Source organism: Neolamprologus brichardi, chromosome 12 (genome assembly GCF_056152115.1).
Source record: "Neolamprologus brichardi isolate AB-2024 chromosome 12, ASM5615211v1, whole genome shotgun sequence".
Taxonomy (NCBI): domain Eukaryota; kingdom Metazoa; phylum Chordata; class Actinopteri; order Cichliformes; family Cichlidae; genus Neolamprologus; species Neolamprologus brichardi.
This window is the reverse complement of record NC_142115.1, coordinates 13,975,411-13,990,055: the sequence shown is the minus strand read 5'-3', so window position 1 is coordinate 13,990,055 and position 14,645 is coordinate 13,975,411. Positions and strand designations below refer to the sequence as shown.

General features: G+C 40.9%; 1 protein-coding gene across 3 annotated transcripts; it reads right to left on the bottom strand.

Moving 5' to 3' along the window:
• Positions 1-35: 35 nt before the first annotated feature.
• kdm2ba (lysine (K)-specific demethylase 2Ba) lies at positions 36-13,414 on the bottom strand. 3 transcript variants are annotated; one of them, XM_006805858.3, is made up of 11 exons: positions 13,291-13,414; positions 8,534-8,758; positions 8,287-8,430; positions 7,297-7,383; positions 6,656-6,946; positions 4,283-5,097; positions 3,945-4,108; positions 3,696-3,857; positions 3,070-3,288; positions 2,918-2,991; positions 1,136-1,285 (listed from the first exon to the last, which is right to left on the bottom strand). In XM_006805858.3, exons 1-11 carry the CDS (start codon positions 13,342-13,344, stop codon positions 1,271-1,273), a joined length of 2,250 nt encoding a protein of 749 aa, XP_006805921.2. In that variant the 5' UTR covers positions 13,345-13,414; the 3' UTR covers positions 1,136-1,270. The 3 variants fall into 3 exon arrangements, with proteins under 3 accessions (XP_006805919.2, XP_006805920.2, XP_006805921.2); XM_006805856.3 differs by lacking the exon at positions 2,918-2,991 and having other exon boundaries at positions 36-1,285; XM_006805857.3 differs by lacking the exon at positions 2,918-2,991 and having other exon boundaries at positions 36-1,285; positions 6,656-6,937.
• Between the last annotated feature and the right edge of the window lie 1,231 nt (positions 13,415-14,645).

Sequence of the window (14,645 nt, the reverse complement as noted above, 5' to 3'; positions counted from 1 at the left end):
GAATATGGAAAAAAAAGAAAAGAGCAAAGCCTTGCTTTAATGGTACAAATGAAATTCTTTTAATGCATATTAGCACATCATTTTTGGATTTACAAATATAAACATCACATTCACCTGAGGTGATCAATTACAGCACAACAACCAAAATACAACACCTACTGTAGGGAGTATAGGTTCAAAACTATGCAAATGAGTTATTTGCAAAGGTCAGCGTTAGCAGATTATATAAACCAGAACCAGGTGAAAACAGATGTGTGGGGGATTACTGTATTATCACAAAGTCAGTTTCACAGTTGCTGGGACAGTCAGCTTCCTGTTACTAACTTTTGGGTGTTGAACTTCACCCGCTGGGAGCTGCAACAGGCTTAAATCACCCTGATAAATTACTTGTACTAATTATTTGACCCAGCTATGTGACACACCTATGTCAACTTACTGAATAAATACAAACTGTAATAAAAAAATATCAATAAATTAATATTGAAATATTGTTGAAAACCCCATAAAGCAAAAACACTCCACAGTTTAAAGTAGTAATGTAACTGAAGGCATGAGGGTGTAACAGAATATGATTTTTTTTTTTTTTTTTATCTTCATCAAAAAGACATTCTAAATATTTTTATGATCAGATATATTGTACATGCTATTTTATTTCTCTGATACTGAAGTGATGTTAAATTCAAATGTACATTTTGGCACGCAGACTGTTACAAGAGGGCAAACTGAAGGAGATCATTTTCAGCTCACGGTACAGTCTCTCTGTGATAATAGTTCCTGAGACACTGTAAACTCATGAAATGTTGCTGCTATAAAAATACTGTTTTTCAAATATTTAAGGAATAAAAATAACCCAGGAGTCAATTACAAGCAGGTCTTTATAAAAGTACAGTCTCAAAAGAAACACATGCATGCCATCTCTTCTTAACACGTCCAGTGAATGTTTGTCACCTCCTGACATTAGACTCCAAGGCTTCCATCCAGTCAACCTCCATCTTTCACTTCAGTTTACTGACAGTGATTCAGAGACTTATCACAGGACCAGTTGTTCCATTAAGTGCAAAGACCATCTTTGACGTCCTTTTATTTTTTTGCCCTGTTGGGAACTAGCTTATCTTCTGCAGCAATTTGTCCTCTTTCAGTTTAAACGGTACACTCACAGACATCTCTGCGATGAACCTTTCACAGGCTGCCTTGGTCACCTGCTTGCAGAAGCGAAGGTCTATCTGACAGATGCTTCCGCAGCGCTTGAAGAAATTTAAGGAATGGTCCGTTACTCTGTTACACACTGAAAAATGAGGCAGGGAAAAAGGGTTAGAAGAACAGAAAACTGTCAGTCCTGCTAATTTTAAAATGTATACGTCTCCAGACTAATCACATCTGGCATTCAAAAACTGGGCTTTATTGCTATAAATGTAAACCGGGGACTTTGATAAAGCTGGGACTAAAATGTAAATAAAAGCAGAAAGCAATGATCTGCAGATCTCGCGCATTTCCTTTTTCCAAAACAGTACACAAAAAACTGAGAAAATGTGCAATTTTAAGAAAAATATTACCTCATTTTTAATTTGATGGCAGCAGCATGTCTCACAAAAACTCAAACATTGGGATGGAGGCAACAAAAGGCCAAAACAGTAAGTGGTACTAAGAAGAAGCAGCTGAGGGAATATTTTTAAACTAATTAGGTTAATTGGCAACAGGCCAGTAATGTCTGGTTATTAAAAGTGCATCTTAAAGAGACACTTAGAGTTCTTTAGAAGTGAAGACAGGCTTTACAAAACACTGCCCTCACAATTCTGGAGAAATCTCCTCACAGCAGACAAGATCAACAATTAATATCGGATGCCTGTTACCTCCTGGCCCTCAGGTGGTACAGGCATGATTCTGTCATTGAGAGCAAAACTGTTATGTGGTCAGAAAAATCAAAATGTCAAATTATTTTTAAAAACCATGGACACCTGATTTTCTGGACTAAAGAGGAGAAGGCTTGTCATACAGCTTACTACCATCTGTGACGGTATGGGGGGCTTTAGTGCCTATGGAACTGGCAGCTTGCACATCTGGAAAGGCACCATTAATGCTGAAAGCTATATACAGCTTTTAGAACAACATATGCTCCCACCACAACAATGCCAAGTACATGTCCTAGTTTTCTGAGACATTTTGTTGCCATCAGATTCAAAACAAGCTAATGTTTTTCTTACAATTGTAACATTTTCTCATTTTAAACATTTGAGATGTCATCTATGTTCTGTTATGAATAAAATATGTGTTTACAATATTTGCAAAGCATTGCATTTTGTCTTGTTTTTTACATTTTACACAATGACAGTAAAGAAGATTGTAATTTTGAGTACTGTTGCTAATTCAAACCAAAAAAAACACAAGCTAAGTGCACAGTAGCTGAAATGCTAAAAGCAGCATATTAAAGGAAGTAAACTAACCAATGCTAAGTATACTAATCTATTTATTCATCTCAAGTCCAAGTATATAATTTCCTGGAACAATCAAGCACAACCCACAGCATTTAAATAATTTAGTGGCTAATATTGATGCTTTAGCAAAACCCCCTATTTCGCCTCCTTCCTCTGTGGTTAACACAAGAGCTGTTATAGTCTTGTATTTTCCATTACTTTTTAAAACTTCTATATAATTTTAAACACTTATTTTGACTGCAGTTTATTGTTGGTTTACTTGTTTCAGTTTTGTTTTATTAGTTTCAGTGTTTGTTTGTTTTTATTTATTTTGGCACCCAAAAGAGACACCAACACAAACAATACAAACACTTGAGACACTGGAAACAGACACACCCAGTCTCAATAGAAATATCAATCATTGTATCCTCGTGCATCGACACAACCAGCTCGTCTAACAGAGGTGCTTTCTGTGTTATTATATGGAAGTATAAGTTTAGACTGACCATCAGGTTATTTAAAGGACAGGAAGTGTGCCATTTATTTGAATTCAGCCGCCCAGCTGAACTTGTATGCAAGCCTGCTGAAAAAAAACAAACATGAAAAAGCCTGATGCCTGTATATTCCCATGACTCCACACTCTGATTCAGCATCTCACCTGAGAGGTTGATTTCTGTGAGGGAATCTCTGGTTGTGGTCCCTGCTGCTGTCAGCAGGTTGACTGACTGGTCATTGATATGGTTGCAGTAGCTAAGGTCCAGCCTGGAGAGCAAAGGCATCTGTCGACTTATGAGGCGTAAAGACGTGTCGGTGATGTCCAGCCCCGCTAGCCTCAGTTCCTCCACGTTCCGCAACTTGCAGCGGTTATCCAGCTGGCCTGTTAGTTAGTTGGTCAAATAAAAAGTAAAACAGAACAATTTTAAATTTGATCAACACCTCAAGATTATAAAAATCTCTGACATTCAAGTTCACGCTTGTGTTTCAATTTGAAAACGTAAATCTAAAGCAGCTCCTCCTGGAAAAATCTATTTTGGGGTTTTGAATGAGAGCAATAACCTTTCCAGCTACTGAAAAGCCTCCCACTCCAAGAGTTGCTCTATAAAATGGTTAGCAATGTGTAACTGAGTACCTAAGAGTTTTAACATTAACACTTACACAAGTTAATGTGAAATGATTAGTAACTGTTTATGTTGCAGCTGTTAAAACTTAACTTTGAGTGTCATTTATGCATAACAGCATGGCAGGCAGGAGAAAAGGGCAAATGTGATAGTGGTTGTGCTTTACCTGGTCTGTTATCTGTGGGAGGGGAGAGGAGGTCCCTCATCTGTGCATCTTTGAGTCCCTCCACCCACTGCACATCGAGAGTGCGCAGCAGAGGGCAGCTGGAGGTGCAGAGTGCAGACACAGCAGCCCAGGAGCAACCTGACAGCCTTAACACTCGCAGACCTAAAACATATAGTGGCACTTTAAAACACTGATTTGGGGGGTGGGGGTTCTGTAACCTTAGATCAAAAATCCCTTATAGTTAAGTACCTGGCAGTCTGTTAATAAGCCAGCTTAATTGTTTCTTGGAAATGTTGGTCCAGCTGAGGTCCAGGGAGACTGGCTGTCGGCGGATAATCCCACTTAGCATGAGTGGGGTGATTGAGGTGCAGCGGTTCAGATCTATCTTTGTCCAGAGTCTCTTGTCACAACACCTAGCAGAAATAAAGATTTGTGTTGAATCTCAGGTCTTTGTGTCAAGGCAGAACACTCTAAACCAAACTGTAACTGCTCCTCCACATTTCAGAGGTTTTTGTTTCTCTTTTGCACTAACTGTAAACATCAGAAATATATTTTAAATCACTGTTGAGATAGTGCTGTGCATTTACCATCTGTTCCACGTCTTGCACACTCTCATGCACACACACAGCTCCTGATGTGTGAGATAGCGGAATATCTTCATCCAGAGCTCTCGCTGGATAATGTGTGCTTTTCCATCTTTTAGAGGCAGTCTGTCGGGAGGCGGGCTTATGGGAGGGGGCCGAATAACGTGCCGCTCCATTTGGACACACTTGGGTGGAGAGCGCGGAGGAACCGGCCGGGTTGTCGGAGTGCTCCTGTTGAAGCCCAGCGGAGTGATCTGACTTGGGTAGAAGTGTCGCAGCTCCCAGGAGTTCCCATTCATCTCTTTGGTCTTGAGGTGGGTCCTCTGATCCCCGAGCTCATTGCCGTTGCAGAACAGCTTCTTGGGTTCCTCATTTTCCGTCTCTGGTTCAGCCTTCAGTGGTTGCCGGTTCTCATTGGCCATGCAGTCCTCGGTCTTCTGGATTTCCTGGGTAAGAGCTTTGCTCAGTTCCCGACTCAGCTCTCTGTTAGGTAAACGCCGCTTACGCCGAGCCTTTGGACGCGGGCCTTTTTCCTGGGTCTCGCTCCCGCCCTCACTGCTGGGGCCGGCCTGTGGAGAGCTACAGTGAGACTGGTCACTGTCTCCAACCGGTGTTCTAAGGCTGAGATTCAAAAGGTCGCTCTTGGAGTCCCTGTAATCCCCATCATCTTCAGGGTCTCCAGAGCGCCCTTTCCTCTCTACACCGCTCTGGAAAAGAGTCTCCCTTCCTTCGTCATCCTCTTCTTCAGCATCTTCATCATCTTCTTCTCTCTTGATTTGTTGAAGAAGTTTGGAAAAATAAGGATCATCTGACTTTTCCTGGAGAAACAAAATAAAACAAAACCACATGTCAGGGCTCTAGACTATCTTTTTGCCACGTTTGCACTGATGCACCTAAAAGTTAGGCGCACCCAAATTTTTCAACCGCATCACTTAACACTGCAGTTTTACATGTGCACTTTTTTGGGGGAATATTGCTGTCCATACAGCCAATATTGATTTAGAAATGATTAACAATCTTGTCAACACAAGGTTCTTTATTTGGAGCACAGTTCTACAAGAAAGATAAGTTACTGAAAAAGTGTTTGTGCTTGCAGTGCTTTGGCACTCTTTGGTAACTTTGTAGACAATGTTAAAATTAATCATCACATCGGCCTCTGGCGACCTGTTTGCTGCTGCCTGCCGCTGAAAGGCAGCAGGGAGAGGGGACACTTGGGCAGTGCATTTATCGCAGCACATAATGTGTTTTCTGGATACACTGTGCTTTTTCGGGTTCAGAGAATGATGGCTCCTTGTCAAAGTTATCAATAGTTCTTTTTACATCTTATTACCCACAGCGACATCCACTTCTGTCAGGCCTAGGCTACTCACTAGGGGTGGGTATCATCACTGATTTCTATAATCCTTTCGATTCAGATTTACAAGGTCCCGATTGGATTCAATTCAGTTTTGCCTCAGACAGTCAGAAATATTAAAATTCTGATTATTTATCAGTACTGATACATGTGAGACTTCATCAGAGGTGTGAGCATCACAGCAGATGCCTTTGTGTTAAAGTAACTGAGGATAAAAAACAGAAAAACATGAAGGAGATTTTCCTGGCCTGGCGTTTTATAACAGATAACCTTAAAAATATTCTGCAATTTTGCATAATTTTAAAAAGTTTAAATTTCTTCAGTATTGAACAGCAGAAGTTGCTGCCCTCTCTTGTCTGAGGTCATTAAAAAACAATGGCAAAAACAGAGATTTGAGATGGGAAACTATTCTTGAAGTACACAGAGAGAGAAAGCTGTGCATGAAGTGTGATTTTATCGTGGCGGAAGCAATACAGCAAAAGTCAGAGGGAATTAATGACGACATTCATCAAATGTGAATCGTAGTTTGGATCTTCTTTTGTTGCTGGTTCAGTGAATTTTGGTTGGAGAGAGACAAAACCTGCAGCTCAGAATCTAGCATCAGAATCAGTGAGCTGTCGGCTTTCAGCCACAACGGGGTGTCCGTGTACGTGCTGTCGGGTAAGAAAGCCAAGAAAGAGAAAACTGATTCTGATGCGTCGGGTCCACGCTCTGTGTTTGTGTCTTTGTGTATCCACCTGCACTTTCAAACGTACACACAAACGACCACAGGAATATCTGCACCACGGCCAATCAGAGAAGTCCCGCCCCTGACTATGTCTGACCACACTGAGACTTTTTTTTTTTTTTTTTTTTTACTCGAACATCTGGTCGCACCAGTGCGAACTAGGATTTTTTTTGAGTCGCACCATTGAAAAATTTGGTCGCATTTGTGACCAATTTGGTCGCACTCTAGAGCCCTGCATGTGCAATTATCCCCCAAAATACTGCTCCATTTACACACTGTACATTATTATACAAACCTTCTTCCTCACACTGAGATCCTCATCCTCATCATCATCAAACAGCTTCCTCTTTTTCCTCAGTTTGTCCTCGGGCCGGGGCCGTGGCAGGTTGCTGGGAGAAAGCACCGGTGGCTGGCGGCTGAGAGACTCCTCGGGTCGGTACCTGGGTGTCTCCTCTTTGTCTGACCTCCTCTTAGTTGCTGAAGAAGCGTCCCCTTCCTCCTTTGTCACAGGCTTCTGTTCCCTCAGCAAAGAGCCAGGGAGGTTGGAGGCATACTTGAACCCCGGGCCCCTTTTTTGCTTCAATGCCAAAGGGACAATAATTGCGAGACAACTTTATACCTTTAGCCTATATTGACAAGAAAAAGACGCTGTTCCTAAAAGTGCTCCTATGGTTTAATAAACAAAATCAATGTGACCGAGAACATAAAAGACACAGCAGTCAGAGGTTTCCTGCTTCACTGCCACATGAGAAAGATGACAAAAGTATAAACAGGAAGTGGCAAGTTGATCAACAAACGCTTTAACCGAATATTGAAATAATGAAAGTAACAACAGCACCAAAAACTTTGTAATGCTAATTCTCTTTTGTTTCCAAAACACACTTGATGAGCTGAAACTTGACATAAAAACCGTGACACACACATATTTGTACTCACTTTTCCACTCTTTCCAGCATGGTTGCATTTAGGACATTCCCAGCAGTTAGGGAGTTCATCATTCACCACCCCCGAAGCGTCGCACACCTGATAAAAACAACGGCCAAATGAGTCGGATTTCAACTTGGACTGCCAGCTAAACACACTGTGTTCAGTGTGTTTAATGCAAACAAGGCAAGGGAAGTGAAAGTGGCTGTTGTGACGCGTACTTGTTAGGCAGGTCAGCACAGTTTAACCTCAGTTGCTGTTAAACATGCCAACTCTTGCTTCATGGATTACTCAGAAAAGGGAAGTATAAACAGTTAAAGATCTCAACTCGGCCTAAATATGCTGTTACAAATCTAAACTGCTGTATGAGGTTCCAAATATATTCTGCAACAAGACAATAAAACAGCTAGAAAAACCTATAACAACGAGGCACAAAGAGGCAGCCTCTTTTTTTCTGTTTTGTTTGTTTGTTTTCTACTCTTTTTAGGAATTTAGCTGATGGCATTAAAAATTCTTAGCTCTTGCATGCAAAACAAACATGCAGACCATGCTTCAAAAACTGGTTTGACCAAACATATGCAAATAGCAAATTGTGTTTTCGCATAACAGGTTACAAACAGGGTGTGTGCTGTGTGTTGCCCTTTTTGGTCATGATCTAATACAGTTTCTTTTTTAATCTGAGAGTTTGTTTTTAAACTCCTGACCTCTTAAGCTTTCTTAAGCGTGTGTTCAGTGAAACCCTCAGCGTGATGGTGTCGTGTCGGAGCCGTAAAATCTTGAGATCCACATCAAAAACAATGTTTTTTTAGCGTTATGTAAACATCAACATTTCTACCCAATTATCTCCTCTGACTGCGATTCAACTGCCTGAGTCACTCCTGTCATGTTACAATGATCTGAGATTCCTGACACATTACTGCAACACTGTGAGTCACCGTCACAATGACTGTAATGATGAGGTGGAGTTGTTCAGCTGTTCCCAACGTAGGCGCCCTTCTGTACCTTCAGGCAGTTGGGATGGACGATCTCATTGCAGATGGAGCACTCCATCAGCATAAAGTTAAACTTGTCCTCCTCATCCTCCAGTGTGTCCTCCTTCCCAGCTTCTTTGCACACTACACACACTGCTGTGTGGGGCAACACGGGCTGCATGGGGCGAAAAAAGAAAAAAGAAGCAGAAATCAAGTTTATTAAGCAATGAATGCTTTCTAAAAACAAAGCTGACAGTGTTAAAGCTCTACTGACTCACCGCGATGCACTGTCTCATGATGCAGGACTGCTTCATGCGCCCTGGTCCACCAAACTTCTTCATGTCCTTACAGAAGTGACACTCCCCGCATTCAGACCGCAAGCACGCCTCACACTTTCTGCAGCGGGTCCTCCTGCGGCGGGCTCCGGAGGAGCTGCGGTTGGACGGCAGCTTAACAGCTGACGACGTCCCCATTTTGGGTTTGGGCCGGTTAGCTGCCCGCTGCTGGAAGGCAAAAAACGTAAGAAACATTAGATGATAACTCAAAATGAAGAGACTCTCTGTCATTGAGAACATGGACACAGGACCTTTAAGCAAGCTAACAGGTGAACAGATATCAGACCAAACGGCTGAAATAACCGTAATAGACTATGTGCACGTTAGCATATGCTACTTCCAGTGCGGAAACTCCTGTGGGGAGCTTTGTTTCCGGTGTCCTATTCGCGCCCTGTTTACGATCCAAAACAAGTTAAGCAAATGAATGAATCAAGCGGCGATTTACATTTCTATAGATGTCTTGGGCATTTACCCACTATATCTGTAAATGATGTTCATCGACTTGTCGACATTTTTCCCCTGCGCCTCAGAGCAAAAGAGAAAAGGGATTCAAATGTTATATTTCTCAGTATCTGTAAACAGCTGTCCCTCGTTTATCGCGGGTGTTATGTTCTAAAAATAACCAGCGAAAGGTGAAATCAAGTAGCCAATTTTACTTTTTGACGGTGCAAAACGTTTCGTGGACATCGTGGACACACAGTACTGCACTTCAGAGTCACACTGTTAGCGATTGATGCAGCGATTCTGTACTGTACAGGAGAGACGTCACGGAGGAGATCGTCTACAGCGATCAGGACACAATGTGACGTTAAAAAAAAAGCATGCAAACTTGCACTAAAAAATCTGTGAAACAGCGGGGTGAAAGGTGAACCGCGTTATTAGCGAGGGACCACTGTAATTTTGAAGTTAAGTCACAACATACCCTTCGTACTATACTATACTATACTAATGTATAGAAACCGTTACCAGCAATCATTCATTTTTTGTGTGGCTTTTTTCACGGTTTGTTAACATGCTGTGTAGGTGTGTACTGGACTAGCTGATATCGACATAACGGGGGAAACATCTGGTTTGACTATTCTTCACCTTTAGTTTGAATGCTGAACATTTTCCTGTGTAAATCATAATAACTGCCACTATACAGAGATGTGCTTCTGAATGAGGACGATGTGTCTTCTGATTCTGTAATGCAGTTCTGCTTGTGTTGAGTGATGTAAACAACTGATCGATCTAAACTGTTTAAACGTCAAAACTGATCATTAGATTTTTTATGACACAACAGTGGTGAGTGTTCCCACCTTCTCTTCTTTGTAACTTAACTCGATCTTTCCGTTTTCGAGTTTTGGACATGATTTTGGAGTATATCTTTGCAGTAGTGATTGACCGCAAAGTAAAGCTACAGGAAATGTACAACCCCACATCCGGTCTCAAACCAGGAAGTTAGCATTTTCTCGTGCACAGGGTCTATCAGCACAAGGAATGCCATCAAACTGGCACTGACATCAAACTGTGATGCATGCATTATGTATTTATTTATAGGCTATTCTTGCTGCTGCTTAATTACAAGTCATATGACCCAGCTACTAAATAATTCCTTAACTAAACAAGGAATTTAGTTTAATTCCACCTTGAACTTGGGATTTTACTATCCTTCAGCAAACAGAGCCATGTGGAAACAGTTTATACTTAAGCAGCAATTAATATTAATTTTCATCAATTAATTTCCCTTAATATTTCCTAAGTAATTATTTTGTCAACAAAATATCTGAAAATTGTAAATTTTCCCCTCTAAGTTGATCACGATCTCTCAAAATAATCCCAAAATAAGGTATTCAGATTACCATTTCAAGTAAAAGGATTAAGTTCTCACATCTTAGAAACTGGAATCAGTGAATATTTGCATGTTTTTGCTTTAAAAAGTACTGGATTCCTATTGGATGGAACATTAACGACACATAAGTGGTGTTTGTAGGCTTTTGATATACAATTATTGTGTTACTGATTAAACAAATGATTTGCTTCTTGGCTACTGGGTTAACTAGTACTGACTCTAAATCAAGTTAACAATTTAAAAAAAAACAGAAAAACAAAGCTGTGGTCAGGGTAGTGTCTCTACCTTACAATATGAAACACCTTGAGGCAATTTCTGTTGCAATTTGGCGCTATATAAACTGAACTGTACCCATAATGTAGGCATGTCAATGAAATTGTGTCCTCACAGTGCATGTTAAGCTTAGGGTTAAGGGTGTCACCTTGAGAATTGTGACAAAAGCATACTCCAAATCTTCTTATTTGAGTCACTGGAAGCAGCAACTGTGTGATGCTGTGGACTAAAAATAAAAACAGTAATTTAACGATCAGACTGAAATTTAAGCAACCAATTATCTAACTGAATCCTGAAACCTTAATTCATTTTGTGATTTTCTCACATCTCCTTCTTACTCTCTTCCCTGTTGCCATGGCAGGGCAATATAAAGCACTATGAAAATAAGACAAATCACACAGGAGGAGAGGTTACCTAGGCAACACATTTGCCTCTCTGATGGCAACTGTTTGAATAAAAAACTGAGAGAGATGGATAAAAATAAGCTCAGAGTGGAGCTATGATTTGTGCTCTGAGCACTTTCCTGATGTCATCTATTCTTATTCTATTACTGAAATCACACACGGCCCACGCACAACGGCTCATTTCAGCTCTTTGACCAATTATTACTCCATTCATTTGTATAAAACACCAAATTACAATAAATGAAGATCATTCAAGCCTCTGCGGTTGTCTTATGTGGAAGATGATACTGAGGCGTTGCAGACAGGTAAAACAAGATGTTCCAGGCGAACGATAACGTCACTCTTGCTTTCTGAATGATATTCACTGGAAGGAGTGGAGAAACCAGCCCTAAATATGTGCTAAAGAAGCTTCACGGCAAATTGCTAATAACAACAGTGACAACATGTTTCTTCTTGTTTAACAGAAACTGCTCTTTGGAGCGTTTTCCCCCAGGAGGATTTTGGAACGCGTTGTTAGATCTATCCCTTTACATAACAGAGTTTCTTCTGTTGTGTTGCTGTCAGCTCAAGAAGTTGTTCTTTGCCTGCTGCTGCTGACAGAGCATCTATGCAAAACCAGGCTAAATGATCAAACCAGGCAAAGCTTATTTTCATGGTGCCAAGCTTTCCATTAATCCATCTGACTAATACGGAAATATGAGAAAGAAACACAGAAGAAAGGACAGGTGCTGTTGCTGCAGGTGTGGCTGATACCTCACCATTTCCCTAACCTTATCTCACATGACTTTGTCTCACATAGCATACCTAAAGTAAGGCCGAGTCTCTGAGCAAATAAAGTCCATGCAAAGTTTAAAACCACAACAAAAAACTGACATGTCCTCCATTCCCTCCATGTCTCCAAATTTTATTTGGCTGCTTTTTTTTTTTTTTTATCCCAGATGTATCTCCTCCCATGATCACTTAGTAGCCAAATGTGTAAACCACTATGCTACAGACCCACTGTCTCTGCACAGACACTAATTGGCTGCTGAGCCCTGCAAATAAAAACATGGCCCATATTGCTGTGACACAATCTTCTGACTCAGCATCAGCGTGGATGTCAGCGAGTGAAACTCACGTTTGCCTTCATCTGCTGCCCGCGCTCAATTAGCACAAATAACATGTGCTGCTCTCCCTATAATATGTCACAACAGAAGACTTCAAAATATGATCTTTGATGCTGCACTGCTTGTGGGTGTTGTGGATATAAACATTGTGTAAGAGCAGGGGTCTGACGCTTACATCAGCACTTCTCCCATTTCTCTTGAACTGTACATGCCAACTGTGTGCTGGAGAGACTTGTGCAATATCTAATGAGCCCTGTGAGAAAGTATCCATGCTGCTGACCTCAAATGAGCATGCACTCCATGCCACTCATGAGAAGTTCCCCCCTGTGAGCCACATTAAGGTTTTATGCAGAGCTTAAAATGGAGACATTTCTGTTAAAAATCAAACCCATTTGCCCAGTTTGGGGCCACTGGACTACTAAGTAACAGAAGTAGAGGCACTTCATTGTTACCCTCTCCCCACCCCCACCCCCTTTCTCTGTCCCTGCTTCCTCAACGTTTTTGACTAAAGCTTTCTTAAAGGCGCAGAGTTGTGGGACAAGTTTTGGAAGTGAGAGGAAATCAATCACATGAAAAACAGTTTCGATATAGCAGGTTAACCAAAGTGCACGAGAAAATCATAAGGTGGCCAGCATAAAGTCGGATGGCTTTCACCGTTAAGGTAGTGGATGATAACGAGGTTGTGGTCACAGCCGCGGATCTGTAACCTCACTGGATGAGGCTGCTCGCTATTAAGAGGTGGTCAGTACAAAAATGGGTCGGTTGTGGCTAACAAGATAGATGGTGTCTAGGAGGCGAGGACACGGTGTGTTTTTGGACGGTCACGGAACACAAAAAGGAGGAACTCCAGTTCTTTTAAATGTGTACAAATATTTAGCTTTGTGTTTATTCGCTATTACCTGGCTGACCGAAGAATAAGGTTTAAAACACACCTTCTCCTTTCAACCCGACTAACCTACATAGAGAGAGGAAAAGCGGATACAAACATTCACCTGAAGTAACTGACGAAAAGGAAAAAAACGTCAAAACCCTTTTTTTTAATCGAGAAGCATACAGAGCAAAGTAGAGTTCACTAAATTAAAATACCTGCTCAGATTCTGAATCATATTCCTCATCGTCTCCGCTCAGTGACAAGGCCATGTCTCCTCTCTCTCATCGTTTGAGAAAACTAACATGGCTGAACAAGCTAAGTTCGTCCCCCTCCTTCACACCAAACACACACAGGCAGCTTCTGCAGGATGCGTTCATGAACCATAGGAAATATCAAAACTGACGTAAAAAAAAAAAACGTAAACGGCACAACTATAATTCAAAATGTATTGGAAAGAAACGTAAACGCAGAGGGTTGTACAGAAATTTAACAAATATACAGGTTTCAGGGATGGTTCGTTATTGTATTAACACCCTGTCCATATGACAATAAAATTGGCTAAATGTAATTAACGTGGCATGTTAACGCAACGTCGATTAAACAGGAAGTAAAGATAAGCAGGTAAAACAAGATGTCTCCCTCCCACACTCGTCCGTCTTTGCTTTTGTCATAGCGTTTGTAGGCAGTCTATGGGCTGTATGACTCAGTGGCAGAACAAATTCTTCAAAGGTTTATTTAATACGTTTAACCTTTTAATCCTTATGGGCTTAGCAGTTTACAAATAAACTTCAAAACCACTCAGTGAGTTTATGCAGGCGTTTGTCATCAAATGTCGATAATGTGATAATGTGTTTACTTTTAATAATTGAAACTTTAAAAAAAATTCCCAACTATACAGCCATGAATGTACAGTGTATAAAGTTCACCTAATGTAGCTAGATGTAAACACTCTTAAACTAAAAGTGAAAAACAGCGCTTTGATTTCACAGTCAAGAACTTTCTTTCTTATCTGATTTAGCCTACCTGACAGCAGATTCAACACAACGTGAAGTATGTATTACTCATTGTTTGGTTAGTTATTATATAATTATGATGATTAAACACAGAGTTATGTAAAGCAAGAATGTGTGTGTAAAGATTGAACATGAACATATTGACACCACCCAGTGTTGAAACTCAGTTTGCTCCAGCTGTGTAATGGCTTTGGAGTTATCTTGTCTAGGGCTCAGATAGAACAGATTCATAGGTCAGTGTATTCACGACACAGGAGCAGTTCAACATAAAGCAAAAAGTAACATTTCTAATATTCTCTGTGAGATGTTTGGTTGTGCTATCTGGCCCCCGAATGGTTTCCCCTCCCACTGGCAAACTACTCTGGCAGACTACAGAGACGTACCACAACTAGATCCCCCCACTGATACAAAAAGTGTGCGTCCGCCTACTGAATGCCAGGAAATATACAAGTGGTTACCTTGTGGTAATCCAAGTGTTGCAAAACCCTCTGACTGAAACCTCACTAAAAGGACCTGCTGCACCAAAGCAGAAATGTTTATATTTTAAAATGTTATTG